The sequence below is a fragment of the Cygnus atratus genome, chromosome 5 (genome assembly GCF_013377495.2).
Source record: "Cygnus atratus isolate AKBS03 ecotype Queensland, Australia chromosome 5, CAtr_DNAZoo_HiC_assembly, whole genome shotgun sequence".
Lineage (NCBI taxonomy): Eukaryota > Metazoa > Chordata > Aves > Anseriformes > Anatidae > Cygnus > Cygnus atratus.
In genome coordinates, this window is record NC_066366.1 from 54,796,625 (window position 1) to 54,817,641 (window position 21,017).

The 21,017-nt window shown below is 39.2% G+C and overlaps 1 protein-coding gene across 2 annotated transcripts in view; it reads right to left on the minus strand.

Annotated features, from left to right (window-relative positions):
• The window catches only part of CDC42BPB (CDC42 binding protein kinase beta), a 95,473-nt gene that overhangs the window by 45,650 nt on the left and 28,806 nt on the right, over positions 1 to 21,017 (minus strand). For both annotated transcript variants that reach the window (XM_035551417.2, XM_035551416.2), the window contains exons 3-5: positions 9,933 to 10,016; positions 6,392 to 6,487; positions 1,451 to 1,599 (exon numbers count right to left, since the gene is read on the minus strand). In XM_035551417.2, the coding sequence (XP_035407310.1) occupies positions 1,451 to 1,599; positions 6,392 to 6,487; positions 9,933 to 10,016 (329 nt within the window). The remainder of the gene's footprint in view (positions 1 to 1,450; positions 1,600 to 6,391; positions 6,488 to 9,932; positions 10,017 to 21,017) is intronic.

Sequence of the window (21,017 nt, forward strand, 5' to 3'; positions counted from 1 at the left end):
GGTTTTTTGTTGTTGTTGTTGTTTAAATAACACCATTCACAGTGCCTTTCGAAGCATGAGCCAATCTCATCTACCACATCTCTGCTTTTCTGTTTTGCATTCAGGTCTCGCTTGCCTAAGGGAACACTGTTTCTGTTGAGAAAGGCTTAATGCCTCATCTCTGAGCCCCACTGTTTCCTATCTACAGCTAACAGGTCATACAAGCCTTTAAAGGGTCCTTGAAATCCTCCCCAGAGCAATCATGCTTTTCCTAATCCACTGTAGTTGCCAAGCAGTAATTTCTTGGGCATTCATACATCTCCCATTCATCCCATGCTTTGGCCTTGGAACCGTTCATTCCTATTGCCACAAGAGACATTCATTCAACCCATGCAAAGTTGCAGCTGGTCAGGTTCCACTCCTCGGAAATGGGTGCAATAGTGCCTCTGGTGAAGTTCTCCAAATCTGTACCATTTTAACATCCTCACATATTGTCCACATTTATCCACAGGAGTATTACTGTCTGTATTTTATGGAGTTAGAAATTAAGGCATAAAGAGGTAAAGGGACTTGGTGGTCAAGATCTACCTGCTAAGTAAATAGTATGAAGCCCACTTCTCCTGAGACGGGACTTCAGGAACCTGCTTGTATGGCCATAAGCAGACTTTACACAGACAAAAAACATCACTACTCTCACACTTTATATTTTCTAACTTCTTGGTTACCGAAATTAAGCTGTAAGGTCAGTGTATGAAGATACAACCACAAAGATTTCCAGTATTATTAAAATTTTGCTTTCTAATTGATATATCACACACAGTTTCTAAATCTGAAAACAAAACCAAGGATAGAAATTCTCATTTGTTCAAGATTCTTGAAATGACAATATTTATCAAACATCTCCCCTGCACTACTAATAGCTCTTCTGAGATACTCACCCCGAGAGATGACTCAAAAACGAAGTGTACTTTACCTGCCTGACCCATTTTCTCTTACTCAGAATAAGGAATGTTATATTTTTAACTGCTTCGGAACACAACCTAAGTTACCACGATTGTAGGTATTGATCTGGAATATGCATCCTATGTTGTAGAAACAATTAGACAGGCACATGCCTCCTCATCACAAAATTCATCAATTTGAGGATAAGCTGAGGTAAACAGATTCACTGTTACCATGGCCTTATGGTAGGTAGATTTCATGAAGAGAACTGAGAGTAAGTCAAGAAGTCTGATTCAAACTAAAAGTTTTACTAAAAGGTTAGTCAGATAAATACCACTGCTTTTAATACCAGTCCATCAGAATTTGGTATTTAAAGTGTTATAGCAGTTACATTATAGTTTGTAGTCAGCATGTGCCCACAGTAGCTTGCCTGTGGCTATGGTGCCCATTTGTATTTGTAGTAATATCTTTAAGATGAATTTAATATAGATGTAAATGTGTTTTTTTCTCAAGTGAGATGGCACTTTACCTGTGTACATAATGCAGCTCGTGTATGGAATGTATAGCAAGCACCATTTCACCAATGTAGAACCTTGCCATATCTTCAGGAAGTTTGTCTTCAAACTTACTGAGAAGCGTCAGCAAGTCACCACCAACATAGTAGTCCATCACTAGATACTGGAAAGGGAGAAAGAAAGCAGTTATGTACTGAGACACAGCTGTTAAGGGAAAAAAATAAAGTTCATCAGCTAACTGCTAGGAAAAAAAAAACCCTTTTCACTATTTTTTTCTATCCATATGAAATGAAGTTAAAATTAGTAATCCTCTGTGTTACGTTTGTTCAGTGTAAAAACATACCATATTCCTTTAATAATTACAGTAATAATGATACATCAGCATTCTATCCTTATCATAAATTTATAGAGAGAGAGAGCAACTACAATCAAGTAAATCAGGGTGAGTTTATCTCTGTATTAACTACAATGTTACCAAAAAAATCCAGTACCACCAAAAATTAATGCAGGTCATCAGCACAAACTGAAAAATTTCCAGAGGGAAGAAAAAATAATTAAAAACAATAGTTAAAAAAGTGAAAGAATATTAGTATTACACTTAACATGAACAGAAAATACTTAATACCACTTATAAAATAGAATCATTTTTGAATGGGAAACAATAAGGATTAATATTTTGAAGTTTAATTCATGCAAGTGGCTTTTTGTCTGACTTGCACATTTATTATCAGGTGTTAAAACGTGAGAAGCAGCATGCAACTGAACATAGGATATTTATCTTAAGCATATAATATTTTATAATATAAGCATCTGCTGAGGCAAACTCTTTATAGAAGCAATAAACAATAAGCACTCTTCCTCCAAACATTATTTTAATTAAAATTTCACTAAAAACTTCTCTGGAAAGTATTAGCGCTCATTAGATAGATGCAGCTCAGTCTAAAATAAACATCTCATTACTACTTTTAGCTTTGGTACCATTTCAATACTACTTGAGGTTCCAAAAGTAGGATTTATTGTACCACCATCCTCAAACACTCATCTTGGCACATGCCACATCACGGATGCGTAACAGAGCTGGCAGGAGCTTCATGACACTGTGGCAGGGAGGCTCATGACAAGCCAGAGGCACTACAGCAGCAGGAAATTTAAGAATCAAACATTTGGGTTCTTGTGACTGTATTTCAATGGAAAAGGAAATAGCCTCCAAGGCCAATTAACCATTATTCTGTCTATTGAAAGAACCAACACAGATACAGTTAACAAGTGAAAGAAAAGGGCTTGGACTTGCTATTTGGTTTTCATACCACAAAACAGGGATTAGGTTCAGTTATTTCCTAGCAAAATGCACCTAAATCCAGACCATCACTCAGCATATATTGACTTCATTTAGTACCAGCAGTCTTGAGCCTTTTTGTTCCATGCTTCCCACCCCTTGATATATGATTTTAGGAGTAACTTTACTTATTCTGGGAATAACTTTCCAAAACAGTCATCTGATTTTTCTCATCAAAGGAAAACAACTTAGAATCTAGCGTTGCTGCTACTGATTCTTCTTCCACCAGAGAAGCACAATAAAGAAGATAGAATCCGAAGTAACAGTAAGTGCACCACTATCCATTTCCTTACGATGCTGTGCCTTAAAAGAGTGACTCAAAAAGGCCTACACTTTGATATTGTTCTGCATATCATTATAGCTTAATTTGACAGGCAAATTTCATGATTTGTTGAAACCAACCAGCCAGTATTGCACAACACCACAAGGAATTTTAAACGTTTGTTGGAACACTGCATACACACAACAATTATGTTTGGGAAGGAAAGGCTACAGACAGGAACCAGAAATGTTTTAAGAGGGATATTGTATTACACTATTTTCTCTTAAATTCAAGGCTAAGAGAGTTTATAGAGCCTTCTGTGGGATCTGAAATAGAATGCCTGTCAAAGAGACATCATTGCCTGCTTCTCAGCTCCCACAGCATTCGTAATGCAGTGAGAACTCAACCGACCCGTGAAACGAGGAGCCTGGATCAGGGGAACACAGTGAACCTATTCTATAACAAAAATCAAGTTTTATTTATCCTCCACATCTTCCCCTTCTTGCCCAGTGGCACTTCACTCTTCACACTGGGTTAAAATGAAGGGTATTATGACACATTTAGAAATATCATTTTTCTTCCTGGAAAGAAGTTGTATCAAACAGGAAGAGTAGTTAGAAATCAGCGGGGGAAAAAAAAAAAGGCATCTAAATACGCTTATGAATACTCAGGAACGAGATTGGGAAATAAAAATTTCCCTCTTGATAGAATTTCTGGTAAAGCGCAGGAAAACTCACAGATTTCAGTCTGGGACAGATTATGAACTTCAGGTCTCATGCATGTTTACAATATGCATGGACTACGTCTTACCTACCCCCTATCTATTTCAGTAGAATCACCAAAGGCTTACTTAATCCATCTCGTCTAAAACTGTCTCTGTAAAAGTCTTTCTAGGAACCAGAAAAAGTCATGCTAGCATTTCAACACACTGTCATTTAAGACTTGACTATTCAGAACACACTACAATGTGATACATTTGCCCCAAATGTGTAAAACTAGAGGAGCAGAACCAGAAAATGAAACTCCAGAACATGTACTTTTGGTTGAATTTGTTTCATGCTTATATTTAAGTTCTGCATCATTAAATGCTCTACTAACATTAGAGAGAATACAGCCCCAAGTATTTCTAGATTCTCCAAGAGCAGCTACTGCTTTGCTATCTCATCTTCCCTCTCATTCTGAAGTCTCTCTTCATGCAGCCAGAAGAGGATGGCAAAGTCCTAGGTGTGCAAAGCCCTAGGTGTGGGGAAGACACCAACATTCTCTCTGTTTCAGGGTTAACCTTATGTGGTTTTGCATTTAAGAATCATGAGCTATAATGCACAAACATCACTGGGAGCAGATACAAAGAAGCTAGAGATTTCCCTTTCGGAGGACCGATGTCCACTCCAGGTTGGGAAACCAAACTCTGTTGTCTGTTCTCATTTTCTTCTTAGCTTTGCGTTCCATTTTACAAGATCAAGGATAAGCAGCAAAGTCAAAAAGTAAGCCCAACCTGTCCAGGTTCTGTAACATGACAGCACTCTCCTGAGATGTGGAAAAATGCGGCTATAAACTTGTTCAAGCTGAGCAGAGGACTGAACAGAGATCTTTTAGTCCCTGGACAAATAAACCACTAAGACTGTATGGAAGAAAACCTGGACCACAGCCCAGGTTTCTGGATGAAAGCCACTTCCTGATGTGTTTTGTCAACTTCACTTTTTCTTCATGCATCATTTACAATAGAGCGACTGAGATGCACATACACTTCATCTGTTAGTACCAGACATTTACACGAGGTGGATGCTGAGTAACAGACCGAATTGGAAGGCAGCAGCTCAGCACATGCAGTACCAGACCTCAGGCAAGCTGCTGACTTTGGCTGCCACACAGAGCTGTTGCTTTCTAAGTTCTGGATCTTTAATTAGATGCTAGCTGTCTAAATTCTGCTGTCAAGTGAAACTTCCACATCTTTGTTCTCCATGCCTCTGAGAATGTGGGGAAAAGAAACATATTATACTGCTATAGCTTACTTGGAACAGATTTTCATGAAATTGTATTAGCAACACTCGATCCCTCTCTGTACTGTCATTTCTATTACTAGCTATTACTACAGGTAACATTTTTTTCTTAGGTAGCTCCATTCTCAGATGCTACGTGGAAATAGTACATTACAGGGTGCTGTAGGTTATTGTTATAAAAGTCTGAAGGCTGTTTGGTTCTGAAGGAATTTGAAATTATGAGCAATCTTTCTGGGAAAGCGTCAGAGAACTAAATTTTGAAAGGTTGAAAAATCAGGATCTATCAAAGTATTTATTAAATGGAAATAGACTGTAAATGAGGGTACAGAGACCCAGTGTGCTTAAAATGTGCTTGACATTGCGAAATTACGTGTAAGATGATAATCAAAATATTTTTTTTTGTTTCAGCACCTCTGAAAACTGTTGGGTATTTAACTCTTTCTTACGTTTCATTCCTGAACCCCTTGGAAGGTTTTCATTGGTAAGCTTTTTTCTTATTTATAGTCATGACTTGATAGAATCTCTATAGTGCCATCTAGAAAGCATTAAGATGCTGAAAACCTTCGCATTACAACTATGTTCTTTGCTACAGAAATAGCAGGTTCTCTAACGCAGCCTCAGGTACCACAGGGAAGCTGGATGTTTCACTATATTCCAGTGTGTAGGAACTTCATTGACCAGCACTTTCCTGACTTCTGTGACAAAGCTAAATATAGCTTCTACGTTACAGCTCTAGTGAGCAACAGTTATGCAGTAATCATCACTACATGTAATAATAGCCATTACTTTCTTTACAAAGGGTTGCTATAATCTCTCAAACTACAGAGAGAGATGACCAATCTACTGATTTCAAAAACATTTAAATACTTTTATGAAATTGGCTGTTTTTTGTTTCCTAAGGCTTTTAAGATATCACAGCTTTTTAAAAAAAAGTTAAATTACTTTTGCCATTTTTAAACAAAACCATTATTTTGAAAGTAGAAATAAACAATAAAACAAAAATCCTTCTTACTTTCACAGAGTTAACATCTCTCAAATTATTTAATTGCAAAAAATTATTAAAAAAAGTTTTAAAAAGTTATCCAAAAATATAAACTTAAACATGATACATTTTATGCAAGGGTAGGTTAATTAAAAGACTGCTTAGCTAAACTTCTATAGACCACAGTACATGACTTTCTCACTCTGTTACAGTCACAGTCAGTCCTCTGAAGTCTTTCTTCAAGGAGAAAACAAGAACGCCAAAATACTGCTGGAAGGCATGAGGTAGACTGATTTATTGCAATACCCTTAACTGTACCAAAAATAAAGTTCTTTCATAACATAAAGCTTTTATTTGCTGATGAATCGAACCTACCAAATAGTTCTCATCTTGAAAGGCATAGTGCAATGTAGTGATCCACTGACAATCTCCATTCACCAAGACGTTCCTCTCTTCTCGGAAACAGGCTGTCTAAAGGAAGAAAGGAGAAAAAGCCGTTGTCAACATCAACAAGTAGTTTTCACAGGATGAATATATATGGATGTTTTATGAGATTATCTAAAATTACTGAACAGAGGTCTCAATTCATTTGAATTTAGTCTGCACAAGTGACAAGCCAAGGAAACTCTGCAGGCTTGTAGTTATGCATTCAGTCATTCTAATTCTGACTGCGACCTTAAAAAAAAGAAAAACACCAAAAAGAAAACCCACAAACCAATCCAAGCCAACACTAAATCTTTGTTCCATAATATATTTTTAAAAGCTAGAAAAAATGATAACTTGTCACTGCAAATCTGGTTCTTCTGAAAAAGACCTTTGTGAAAATATATCACAATGTTATATATGAAAATATATCAAAATCTTAATTTTCTTAGATTGCAGTACCAGCTATAGACACTGCAAACACTACAGGAAATAAGCAAAGTTTACTGCTTTATCTTTGTCTAGTATAATACATTTCCAATTCCAAGAATATTTCCTCTACTTCGAATAGCAAACTGCAACGGTTCAGGGAAGCAAGTGTAATGTGTTTTCTCAGCATCTTTACATAAAACCACCTTTCATAACCTTCAAGAGAGTCTTCCTTAATAAAAATAATGTTTTTATTGGATCAGATCAGTATTATCAAGAAGCAGACCTTGGGATTCTTTCAGTACTGTCGATTCAGAAAGCCATTATTATGACAACCAGTAGTTGCAGATTCAGGTGTTTGGGTTTTGGATGAGAATTCATTTTTTGTCATTGCCAATTGTCTAGATGTCATAGAAAACACACTATGAAAGGAACGTTCTTGGGAAGCCGAAGCCTCACCATATATCAATTGCATCTTATAAAGTTATTTTAACCATTTTTTCCCCTTAAGGAAGCACAAGCCAATTTACGTTTCTACTGAAGGAGGTCATGATGGGGTCACGTTGTGAAGTTAGTAATTATTGGTGCAAAGAGATGGGTATTATAATTAAATGTTAACTGAGAGTGATTTTAAGGTTTACGAATGCAAGGTCAAAGTATCACTAAAAAAAAAAGTTTGGCAGCAACTGCAGCTCAAAGTAATCCAATCCCCTGCCCTCAGCACCACGGCACAGCAGTTCTCAGTTGTTCTGGCACCGCTCTTTGGGGAGGCTGCCAACACAGAAAGCTAGTTTATTTATTTTCAAAGACATCAGTTCCTTGATCCAGTTCACTGCGCAACCTCAAATAGTGAGGGAATGTTATGAACACTTCAAAACCAGTAATGCTTCTGAGCAGTCTGCATCCTGAATTCAAAGTACAAAACTATCCTTTTCAGCTTACACTGGCTTAAAATGCCTTGAGACATGCCTCGAGAAAGCACGACAGGCTACCTAATTAGCTAGTCAGGATTTATTTGGAACTGTGAGCGGTAACAGACTAATGACTATGCATTTTGTTGTCAGAACAATGAATACAAATGGCCCACCTCATCAACATAAATGGCATGCCTATTTTTTGCTTGCAGTCCATTTACGGATGTCAGTTGATATTAGCTAATCTTTCCTGTACTTCAGTAGCTTCCAACCATATGCTTTTTCTTGCAGCCAGTACACAAATCCCCAGTATTTAGATAACTTTTTGCTATGTTTAATGTCATACAATGCTTCATATTACATAAACCAGCATAACATCGTGTTTCTTAGACCACTCACACAGCGGATAATAAAACACCTCAAGTCTGCTTTTGAGTGGAACTGCCGCTTAAGATGCCATCGTATACTTTCAGGTTTCATTTCAAAAACTAACAAGTTCTACCACATCTGTGAAATTTTAGTTTCCCAAACATTTTATGAACTTGATATCAGGTTATAAGCTCTTGCTTACCCAGGAAAGCCAAAAAAAAGCCAACAAACTGAACAGGAAATGTCAAAGGGGCACAGCAAAGCAGACAGCTGCCTTTGCTGTTCTTTGAAGATGGGGAAATCAGCAGGAAAAGGACTTAGCTGGACTGTTACTTATCCTAACTGTGTATTGGGAAAACTATTGCTCATTACAGCTCTTTCTTGGTAGATAACACTCTTCCAGCTCCTAGCCTGCCTGACAAGGTAAGAGGAGTTAGTCACATAATTTGAAGAGAACAATTTGTAAAGAAAGAGCTCTCTCCTCAGGACATCTCTACATAAAGTTTCAGCTATTTAACTAAACCTTTTAATTAAGTCACTTTAAAAATGACAGAAGGAAGCCAGCATTAGTTGCATCTCCATCAGAGTTTGGGAACCCCCTAAAACCACTTTAGGATTTAAACTGATTCTAGACTGAGCAATGAATTAGCCCAACTGAAATCTGCGTTGAAATGGCACCGAATTTCCCCGGTGCAGGCAAAGACTTAATACAGAACCACTGATGCAGCACAGCCAGGAGCGTGAATACTCCTGACAGCTCAAAGAACAGCCCAACAGCAGCGGCTGCGCTGCTTGCGAGGAGAGGACGGGCTGATGGACGGAGTGTGACTAAATCAGCCAAACGCAGTGGCGAACAGGGCTTAACAAGAGCCAAGAGATTAATTCACAGGAAAAGAGGTGGAACTGACTCACCGAAAGGAAGGGAGAGACGAGGAAGGGAAGGCTGGGGAGGGGGAGGTGGTGTCAGGAAGGGGACAGAAGAATAGGATAGGGAAGTGTCAGCAGGCTTCGTCCTCAGCAAGCAGCTAGCCTTTGTCCCTCAATAAAACTGCTACAAGGAGTGATGCAATACACGTATTTTCCCCTCAGATCTATTGCTCATTTAACTGCTGATTTATTTAACGTTACATTTGCCTACTACACTGCAAGAGTAGGTATTCTAGGAATACGCCAGTTATGGCGCATTCCCAGTAGGTCCTTGCCTAATCTGTGAAGTACACATTCGCATTTACATAATTTGTTGTGACAACTTACATCTCCTTTCATCAAAAACACCCTTTTTAAACAGACTTACCCTCTTAACACATTTGTTTTACAATTTGAATCTGTGGTATCAAAGTATTTAGTTACAGTTTTACCAGTCACATAAATCCTGTTACAAACTGCAGGATGCAAAGCTCCTTAATATATGCTTTCTGAATGCAAGAGGAAAAAAAAAGATCCTTTCATAATGTATTTGTATACAGCTGTGAATGTCACAGTAGCACCGATCTCAGCTTTCATGTAGTCTTTAACTTGCCTTTACTGTAAACAAAAATCTGGCCAATAAATTCAGGGTAAGAACTAGGGCAGACTGTCTGGTAAACGAATACACGGTAATGCTGAGAACAACAGATGCCTGGAAGGGACCGTCAGACTTGATTGCATTAAAACAGCTTAAGAAAAAAAAGTATGAAGCTCCTAGGCTCACAAAATAATTCTTCCTAATCTGGAAGAGCTTCAGTGTAATTTTCCTGATGACATTTTTAAAATTCTCTGCTTTAGAGAATCGTATTACTTACCTCTGCTCTTTTAAGCATTTCCCATTTATTGAGAATTTTCATGGCATAAATGCGCTCCGTACACTTCATTTTAACAACTGCAACCTGCAATAATAAGATATCCTCATTTAACAAAAGCACGGTCAGAGAAATACAATATTTAAACAGCTTAATTTTCACACAAAAGCACTGTCAGAGAAATACAGTATTTAAACAGCTTAATGTTCACACAGTGTTAATGAAGTAAATTACTAAAGAGCCATCAGCAATCAATTCACACCAACAAATTACAGCTTGATTCTGAGCTTCCTCTACATTCCTCTCCCATTAATACTACGGACTTGATGCACAACACACCCTGTGTGGTCAACCGTTCATGAGCAAGTACATTGGGGATGATACAGGAGGGGTATGAAGCTTCTCCTAGGAAGATGCATCATAAATTGTTTTGCATTGTTGACCACGAACAAGGAATACTCCTAACACCGTGCCTTCAGCCAACCAGGGAACATTTAAAAGGGCAGCCTTAGAAAACAAGAAAGGCCGCTGTCAATAGAAATACACTACATTTGACTCATTTGTTTTCACATTCCTGTTTTCAGAAACTTGAAAGATATTTATAAATTAACATGCTTTTGTGTACTATATGCAGATATTTTAACAGAAGCAAAAAAACAACATTCATTTACTTAATCATCATTTTGCTTGAAGCATTTTGCTATGCATCCTGTGTATTAGTCACTTGCTTAGACCAGCCTACCACAAACAGTTGTTCATATGGCTGAACAGTAGAAGAAAAACTGAAGAATACAAAAACTTCAAGGCTTAGGAATGCAGAGACTGTATTTAGAGCAAGAACAAAACTAATTCTTCTTGTAGTAAAGCTATTATTTCAATAAAATTCTTACATTTGGCAAAGAAAAGCAAGACTGACAACTAGGACAGCAACGTTTCCACAAGACTGTACAGGGACTGCTTGAGTATTTCTGCTGCTACTTGTTTTGTCTATTTCAGAAGCATAAAAGCAATCGGCTTTCATTGCTTCCATCAGAGCTCTGAGTAGCAGTGGGAGAAGTAACAAGAGTCATGTCATGCTCTCCTCTTCTGTTGCTTTATAACCGTTATCTGTAAGGGATTCAGGAGATGCAGAAACTCCAACAAGATGCTAACTATAAAACAAGGCTGGAATAGTGCACCGAGCAGATCAACACAAGACCTGAGGAGGGAAGAGTTCCCCCCTGCCACTTACCCTAAAATAACTCCAGATGAAGGACAGTGGGAGACTGCCCTTCCAGTAACAGAGGGATGAGAGACCCACATTTAGACGCTCGGCTCTGCAGGTGGATACCTGAGCCTCCCACCCCTCAGTGCGTGAGGCTCCTCTCACCAGCTCACGCTGACAGATGAGCTCCATCTAGTACACAGCTGCACAGTCATGCAATGGAAATCTGTTATGGAAGGACCAGCAGGTATCTATGACAGGGAAGACATGGGAATTTAGCCCTAAATACAGCGCTAAGAGGAATCCTTCTGTACGGCATGTAAACTACCCCCAGCCACGCAGCACCTCAACCTCTCCTGGTCTGCAAACACCTCCCGCAGACACCGCTCCTACAGCAGGGGATAGGGGAGTACGAATGAGTCTTGCCTGAACATGAGACTCCTTGGGCACATATAAAAGGGTTCAGCGCTGACCTGCAATGCTGGTAATGGCCTAAGATGTTTAGCTTTATCCCCAGCCTTGTCACAGCCTTCTAATTCAAACCTATTGTAACAGTCTCTCCAACGACAATGAACTGAATCATTTGCCTGACACAGCTAAAGATACGGTGTAAGTTAAACTATACATTAAAAGCTCTGAGACACTGCAAGATGCTGACATAGTCTCTATAGACATTAAATTCTGTTTCATACAGAACACGATAGTTTGGGAAATACCCCAGTCTCCATTTGGGAAATACCCCCATCTGCACCGAAGGAGAAGAGCGGAGCAGAACGCGATGAGCTGCTGCAAAGAACAAAACCTCTGGGGCAGAAGCGATTTACAAGTTCAGCTTTACAAGCCCTGAAGAAGCAATATTCAAGTTTCATTAAACCACAACGCTCGAATCGCTCAGGCGTCTACGTACAAAGCAGCAAGCAGAAGACAGATACACATCTATTGCGTTTTATCTAAGGCCATCGCTGTCTGCAAGCACTGCGGGGCAGCGGAAGCTTAGAGACTGATCTGTGCTGAACTGGTAAGGTGTGACGCGAGCCTGGCATCGCAGAGGGCACTGAGAAGCTGTGCAAACATTAAAACAAAGCAGTGAGAACAAGCCTGGAAAAAGAAAAAAGAAAAGGGAGTCAAATCTGTACGATCTACTCAGCAATTCCCCAGTTGCCATCTTTATCAGTGCCATCATTTTCAACTGAAAGGACTCCTTAAAACAGCCTGACTAAAATTTCAGGAGGAGGAGAATTGTTTTCTGTGGAAGAAAAAGTGGAATTAATAAAAGGAGAGTTGACTCTCACATTTTCACTTGAAGTGGTTATCAGATGATGGCACCAGTAAACACGCTGATGCTGTAGTTGTAAGGGAGCAGTAGGACAAGAAGCTTCTTATGCCAGCAGAAAAAAAATCGTTGAACCATGCAGCAAAATGGGTAAATCCCCCAAGAAAATGAAAAAGTAGCAGGTGTTCTTACAAGGAAAAGGAACCTGAAAGGTAAAGAAGATACCTCAGAGAAGCAACAGATTTTTGGCCTGACTAGACCTGACTCTGCAGTTCATTCGAATCATTAGGATTTATTTACCTTTTAAGATAAAAAAACACTACCACAAGGACACCAAAACCTCACTGCTGTCCAAGAATAATATTGCGCACACACACAGAAACAAACAACTTATAGCCTTTGTTCCATAAAGCACAAAGTTAACTTGAGAAAAAGCTTTTACTTTGTTCATCAGGTAGCAATATTCCTAAGATTGCATTCATATTTCTAAGATTGTATTCATGATACAATACTTCGGTTGCTACAGAGATGCTGCAGCATATTTGTTTTTTCTTGCTTTTCTAATAAACTTCTTTCTCTGGCATATCTAAAATGCAGTTAAAATAACCACAATGACTACTCTGCATGAGCAAACAAAAATCCCTTACACTGCAATTGTGCGAACCATGCAAGATGTAAAATTTGAAATACGACTGCTTCTGTAGTACACACCAATTCACTACATCATAAGAAAAATCTTCAGAGGTGTGTTCAGAGGTATTCCAAAGGACACAGATTTGTACAAACGCCTCCTTCAACAACAAAAGCATTGCTGCTACCTTAAGCATAGGTTTAGAACTTTACTGGCCAAACAAGTGCTTACTTTGTGCACACACTGTAAAGAAATTGGATTTAATTTTGATTCTTACCCTTTATTTCCACGGCTAGTAAAACCTTTTTTCTTTTAAGTATTCTTAAGACATTTATGAAAAAAAAAGTATGAGAATTGGAGCTAAAGTGTAAGCGAGAGCCCAGCACGATAACTACATGCCACAACAGCCCATCAGATTTGTATTAATTTCTGCCATCCCTTTTCTTCCAGGACTTTTTGCCTCAAAGCTCTGCTTCCCTTGTACTGCAATAAAATCAAAACGGAACCAATATAGCTGAAATAACCTTTGTAGACTTTGGCAAGAGCTAGAATTTTGCTTCTCAAATTATTTCATAAAAGCCTTTTGCTGCATTCTGATCTTCCAAAGCCATTTGATACTGACATTTACGGCTGTAATGTGCAAAGCTATCCAAAGCTTCTCTTCTGCCCCAACGAAGCCTATAGGGTGGGAATCCGAGCCAAATCAGCCTCAACAAAACATGAGACTTCCTAGTCCTGTACTCTGACCTCTGAGTGACATAACCAACATTAGCAAGCAGCATCAAATTACAAATTTTATGTAAACAGCAAGCATGATGTAAGAAACTGCAGAAATCATTTAAATGCAAGGCTGAATTTCCAGAAAGCAATTAAGATAGTTAACAAAAAGACTGTCGACTGGGAACCTATGGATTGTTTGATGCTCAACTTTTTGGGAACCATGCTGGACTTAATTTCAAGACAAACATAAAAAAGCTACCTAACGCTACTTATGCTCATGGCATGTTAAACTTCCATGTAAAACTTAATCCTAAAATTTCAGCCCTTGAGGACAAGGTGAAATTCAAATACAAGAAGCTCTCACCTGAAAAGGAGATGGACCCAGACTTACAGCTAACAGTCCTTCTGCAAGCTCGTAATGATAGGGATAGCGACAGGTAAACGTTATTGCCTTGTAGAAATACAAAATCGTTGGAAACTCCACGCACAGCCACAACCCAGAAAAACTACACAAGCAGCAGGTATGAAGGAGGGATATTTAGAGCTTCTCATATTAACACAGGAATACAAAAAGCTTTGCTTGTTCAAAAAAAAAATAAGGAAGGCAAAAAGTGGCTATGATTGCTACCTACCAATAAAATTGGAAGGAAGGACACCGCTAACAAGGATGATGAAAGATCTGCTTAGGCTAATGCACAATAAAATTACATGGATAAAGTGATGTAAAATTGCACGAATTAACCTTTGGCAGGAACTTGGAACGTCTTTAGAAATTTGAGTGGGGATTTTAGACAAGCCTTTCAACCAGAAGAGACAAAATGTCATTTCAGATGTACACAATTTACCTGTAATGTCTTATTACCAGACTCGTAATTGAATATTATATACATTTCCCTCAGTTAAAGCTCTTAGACGCCACTTTTACACTCCTATTTCTGCCTCACACAATTGATACCTTGGATGATACCTACTGAAAACACACTGCAGGAACTGCTTTATCTTCCCAATACTCTTGGACAGGAGAAGTCTTTGATACATAGCTCATTAGTTAACAGTTATCACGGAGAAAAACTGGTCTGGACCACTTTATCAGGTTTTTTATGTCTGTTTTACATTTTAAATGAGCAGCAGTATCTTTGCAGGGTTCGTATTCCACAGTTCACATTTCCCAAACTAAGTAATGTTTTTATCACCCAGAATAGATCTTCACGCTGTACAGAGAAGAAATAAGTGCCAGCAAGAAAGATTCTGCAAAAGGTGGCCCTGAGCAACACCCAGGCTCGCTCCTCAGCGGCCAGCAGGCAGACAAGCACAGCAGCCCAAGGCAGGTCTGTCTGTTCCGTCTGTCCATCCAGCTCCCTGCAGCCAGCTTTCTGTCATAGCAGCCGGGTGCTGCCACCACACAGCCGCCCAGCTGGAGAGGCTCACAAAGAGCAGCAGCCTCTTTCAGAAGCATTTTCAAAACCAAGCAGCTTCTTTGTCCATTTCCACTTCAGAAAATAGCTTGTGAAGAGCATGGCATGGAACAGGAAAAGCTCATTAAACATTTCTTCTACATCGTGTGTTAAACGCCTGGAGTCTGAGCAGCTAGGTGAGAAGTGTCATACGTCGTGTCCTATGCTTATGAGTTCAGTTAATCTACAATTCAGGAAGGCACGGTCCTTGTGGGTTCCCAATGTCAGTTACCAAAGCATCTGAAGAGGTGAGACAGCCTCAGCTGCAGCCTCACCATGTCCCACACTAATTTCTAGATGTAGACAAAAACATTACACTTAGTACCCTAAATCTGTGACTAGGGCATAGACAAGGCCCTAACAGCACAGCGTCTCACTGCCAAGGATAATTGTCAACAGGAAGGTCAGTTCCTCCCTGTTCACTTCTGAGCCTAACTGCGCTCTTAGCCAGTGCACTTCCCATTAGGAATCACGTAATTCATCAGAAACCTCTGGTACATGGGATCGGTCCCATCCTCTTCTCTCAGCAATGAGTTATTTTCTTTTGGCAACACTTTTACAGGTCTCGCTTCCAGCTAAGACTCTGACTAAGCACAGTGAGTAGAGGTAACAAGTACTATTACTGAACACCCTATGGATCAAGTCTACACTCAGCAACATTTATAGGAAAGGTATTTCTAATCTATCAGTAGCTAAATCCTACTGAAGCAGGGCACTTTAAGAATATTAGTTATTTTTGTGCTAAGCAAGACCAAAGGGTTCCACCCTTCCGCTGCAGTGCTGCTCACTGAAACAAGGCCTTACTAATAAACAAGGGAAGGAAAGCGATTGTTTCAGTCCCGTACTGCCAAATTTCCAGGAGGTGTCAGCCACATTATACATGCCAAGCACACAGAAAGCAGATCTAAGGCTGCCCTGAGTTCCTCAGGTAGGTGCAATGCCACGAAGCCCAGTATCTCAGGACGTGATTTCCTTTCAAATAATGGCCTGCACTGTTTCTAGACAGAAGGAATAGCCAGCCACATGCAAATCTCAAGCCACAGATATAATGCATTTTTACAAGTCTAAAAACTGGAGGAGTTTTCCATTCTGTTCTTGTATTATTTAGATTTTCTCCTAGGAAAGGTGTGTTTTCAGTGGGTAACAAAAACTTCACCCTACAGAGCATACTCATTCTTGTTCATCAAGACAGGACACTGCATTCATTTTATTAATAGAACCCAGAATTAAGATTACAGAAATTCGTTTTAGTTCTGATTTTAATTCAGAGTGTTTTTTATTATTGCTACTATTATTTTATTCCCTATGGAGGTTGCCCCTCTGCACTTGAGCCATCTGCCTACATGATCCCAAAAAAACAAAGTGAAAGCAATGTGTGGGCACTCATGACAACGTTCCAGCCACCTGGGTGTACACTGTAGGGGATGGGCAAGAACCATTAGTAGTTTATTCTTCTCATAGCTAACGTTTCAATTTATAATACTCTTCATAAGAATAGTATGCATTCAAAGAACGTTTGAAACTTTTCTTCATAACTATGAAACTTCTGAAAAAAATGTAATGATGTTCTCAAGCCAGTGACTCCAGGACTCAGAGCCTTAAATATTCCTGTAAAGGATATTCAGACATTCAGTTTACCATGCATGCAAAGTAGCTGGCTAAGTTTATGAGAAAAGGAGAACTGCATGTTTTGGCAGGTGGCTACAGAAGAAATCTCTAGGTCCTGAGCTAGGCTATTTTTGTCTTAGCATAATAATGAGAACTTTAAGAAATATTTTTTCCTCTTGCTTTCTCAATTCTCCTTTGCTCTAAGAACTTTCACTCAGGTGGTTTTGGATTACCAGTTGTTTTCTTCTTCTCATATTGCTGGAAAAAGTGTAAAGAATCAGGCTGAGTTCTGCTGGTTTGAAAAGGAAAAGGAAAGAAAAAAGGCACTCACAGTAAAGTTATACACTGGGGATTATATCAATCTGCCTTAAATTAAATGCTGGTGTATTCATAAGGACACACTCACATGCCATCTCAGTCCACTTTCTGGTCGAGGAGCATGTGTCTTATGTGTTGTGTGGCAAAATCAATCACCGATCCTGTCTAATACCATGTCTTCATTTTGTTTAAGCCATCTTTCTTCAAAGCTACTGATTTATGCAAAAGTTCGTTGGTAAGACCAAAGCCCCTGGGGTTCTCAAAGAAGTCTAAAGTAGCTAAACTGTGGACATAGCTGCTATACACATTCAGGAGAATGGAATGCAGTTTTCAATCTTTTTGAAGTCTGGCTTGTTTAGCTGTTCAGCTTTTTAAATTAAACTACTTATTTCTACAAGGAATATGCTTAGTTTAATTCTGATTAAATTCTTTATGCACTTCAACAAATATGTTGTAAGTATTGTTTTTGTTGTTGGTTTTGTTTTAATCAAGAATGAAAGAGTAACCTTATAAATAACACTAAAATCCCATCAACTAATTTATAACAGTTCTTATGTGTATGAACATACCATAGCAAAATTATTTACAGCACCCCCATTCAGTGTTTTGAAGTGTTGTTTTACACAAGTCAGACGCCACAAGGCCTTCTAAAGAACCTAGATTTTATTTTCTTATTTATGGAATTTCAACCTTCACATATTTACTATTTTACAATGCCTATATTTAAGAGTTATAGCACCGTAGTATACACAAGGGTTAAAGGATTCATTCATAAGCAAAAAGCGTGAAATATTCTCTGGCAAGTGGGATTAAAGTACAGTGAACTTAAAATCAATGATCCCACATAATTTAAACTGATCAAAAAGGTTCAAGCTGGTACAAACATAAACCTGTTAAGTAAAAGATGAAAACGACAATGCAGTATCGACAGATAACCAACTCTTCTGACTTTGTAACTACTCATAGCTGTGACAGAAGGATGAAATTAAGACGTTTTATCATTTCCCTTCTGTGAAATTTCATTTCCACTGGGGTGGAGGGTGGGGGGTGTAGAATTTACCAGTTGCTTTGATCATTTCATGCTTTTCCAATTGAAAGAATATGAAAGACGTTGTTGATTCAGGCACCCCAAGCAGCATTAACATGAGTATCCACCCAGAATTTCTGAATTTATATATACCCTAAAACTCTTGATCCAAAGCTAAGAAAGCTCACCCTAAAGCCCCTAACAAGTATAAACAGAAATCTCTGAAAAGTTCATGCAAACGCTTCATCTGCTGCTGTACTGAGATTTCCAGCTGGGGAAATCCCTAAGTGAAGAAGAGCATCTTTATGAAGAGAACAGATTTAAGTACTATAAAAAACTGTCCTCCCTTACTGTTGTAACAAGGCTTCAAAACTTTAGACCATCACATGAGACATTGATCTCTGCACCCAAAAGCCATAAGCCACTGCAAACACCCCAAAAAAGAAAGATAAGTGAAGAGATAATTTAAAAATAAACTGTTGTAAGATGCTGAAGAAAATCAGGTAAGTTATCAACATTTGTATGAGCATTTTGTCTAAAAATTAAGTCCAAGGCTGTCTTCAGAAACACTCTGAGCCATAGTCCATCTCCTGCTAGAGATCAAAACTCCTCTCAACCTTCAATAAGCATCAGGAAATGTGTCCCGTTTCTGTGTCCAAGTTACAGGGCAATATGAAAAGAGCTTACTGTTACATATTCATTGATTTTAGGATTAAGAGGAATATTCTGGCAAACGCATTCCTAATACTGGCTCCATATGCAAGCCACTATAAAGGGCTCCCTTGTCCTGAAATCATTTTGATAGCTATAGCATTCACAAGTCTAGTTCTGAAAAGATCCAGAAACCACTTCTAATCCCACCAAAAGACAAACTGCCAAAACACTAATCTAAAATTCTTTAGATATCAGTGGTCGCAGCCACTTATAGCTAGTAATTTGGCACAGCAGGACCAGAACAACACATCAAAGTAGCCTGTGCTGAGCCTTACAATCTATACTGTACGTGGTTCAGGAATTTTGCTTCCGAGGGTATCTAGTCTGGTCTCCTGGACTAAACATGCTTTGAAGCTGCTAGAAGAGTTGAAAACAATGATTGATTCTTATATACTCACTGGGGCCAGAAGCACATTTGGTGCACACCTGGAACACAGGTTCTCATTTAGCTTCCTCCAAAAGAAATCCAACTTACACACAGCAAAAACATTCTGCAGTAACTGGGGGCACTGCCTTCAAGTGTGCTATGCTACTGCTTTGAATCAAAGCACTAATAGCGATGTAGACAGTTACCTATTACTGCCTTGATTTTCTAGGCCCTTTATTTGGCCATAAAACTTTTTGCTCAGACCTCTTTTCTAGACTTAATTTGTAGCTTTCAGCCCTGCCTTGGACTTATCAAATTGTGTTTCCCATTTCTGTTTTTTCCTGTGAACTCTTTGCAGAACTATTCTTGCCTAAAAGCCATGTTCAACTAACATATTCCAGATAAAACCTAACACTTAAATGAAACAACCAACTGATTGTCATGCAGTATTTCTACTACCCTAAGATAACACTTCCTTTTTTTTTTTTTTTGTAACGAGTGTTGCAACTCATGGAGTTCAACATCCACTAGAAAGTGGACTGTTGTTTTACAGGTCAAGACCTTAGGACTTATCTGGACATTTTACTTAAAACTCTCAAGTTCTTTGAGTAGCTATGTCCACAGTGACTACACACGAACTATTTCATCACATTGTTAGAGGCTGGTACAGATTAGGAGATGTTCCTGAAACATTAGTTTCTGCCTGACTTAGGTGTCCACTTTCTTCAAAAGCAGTCCCTGAAGTAGCTTAAAATTATGTGGATCTGTTCTATCCATTCATCTCACAACGCACAGAAACCTCGCTGCTTCCTGAACCCAGGTTGAGTAGGGGCCTGGCATTTTTATAGGTCAGCTTCTGGTCTGCCTACCATACCACTGTCCCACAATCAAACTACAATACCCCTGTCCCACAATCAAACCCTCTGCGAAAGTTTGACATGCCGTGGGCACACCGTGCTTGGAAGGAAAGCCCTGCACAGCACATCCTCCTGTTCCTGACACCAGATGAAGATAAGGAAGCCTAGCCTTTGCCACCAGCAGCAAAAGTTGTAATCAAGTGCTAATGGGCCCAAGCGAGCCTTTAATGGCTGTCACTGCATTTGACTTTAGTGTGGTATTACTTAGAAGAAGCTTCCTGAAAGAAATCTAAATTCCTTGCTTCCAGAAATCCTCTACTTAATCATCTCTTTTGCTGACAGCTACAGCTTTACTTACGTGTACTTAAATGCTGAGAGGTTGCCTTTGAGGTTCTCCAGGAGCGTCCTACGCCTCCTACAGGGGGCACGCTCGTGAATGCTTTCGCTAGTGGCAAGCCCTCTCAGACTTGTGTGACCGATGAGACTTTCATTAAGCATATTAAGAAGTAAAGCTTCAGTCCAGGGTCCTGGGCCTGGCGAGTCCTCAAAACACAAGGCGTTCCTATCATCCCAGCATGATTCAACTTGCTGTCCAAAAAACAGATCCAGCAGCCTTTGATCTTCAAAGATGACAGGGAACAGCCTCTGAGGCAGCCAAATGCGTCTTTCTGCATTACCAGATTGCTGCAGAGACAGGCAGATGGGTGGAGCAGCCTCCGCGTTCCTACCATCGAAGCAGCCCAGCTCTGTGTTAAATTATAGCAGTACAGAAGAGTACATATGGCAAGTGGGAGAAGAGATCCCAAATTCAGCTGTGCAGCTGCTAGGTGGGACCACCCTGCTCATACACATATTGAAGAGACACTTGTTTTGCTACTCTGAAGTCAAAATTAGCTAGTCACATAGATGGCAGAA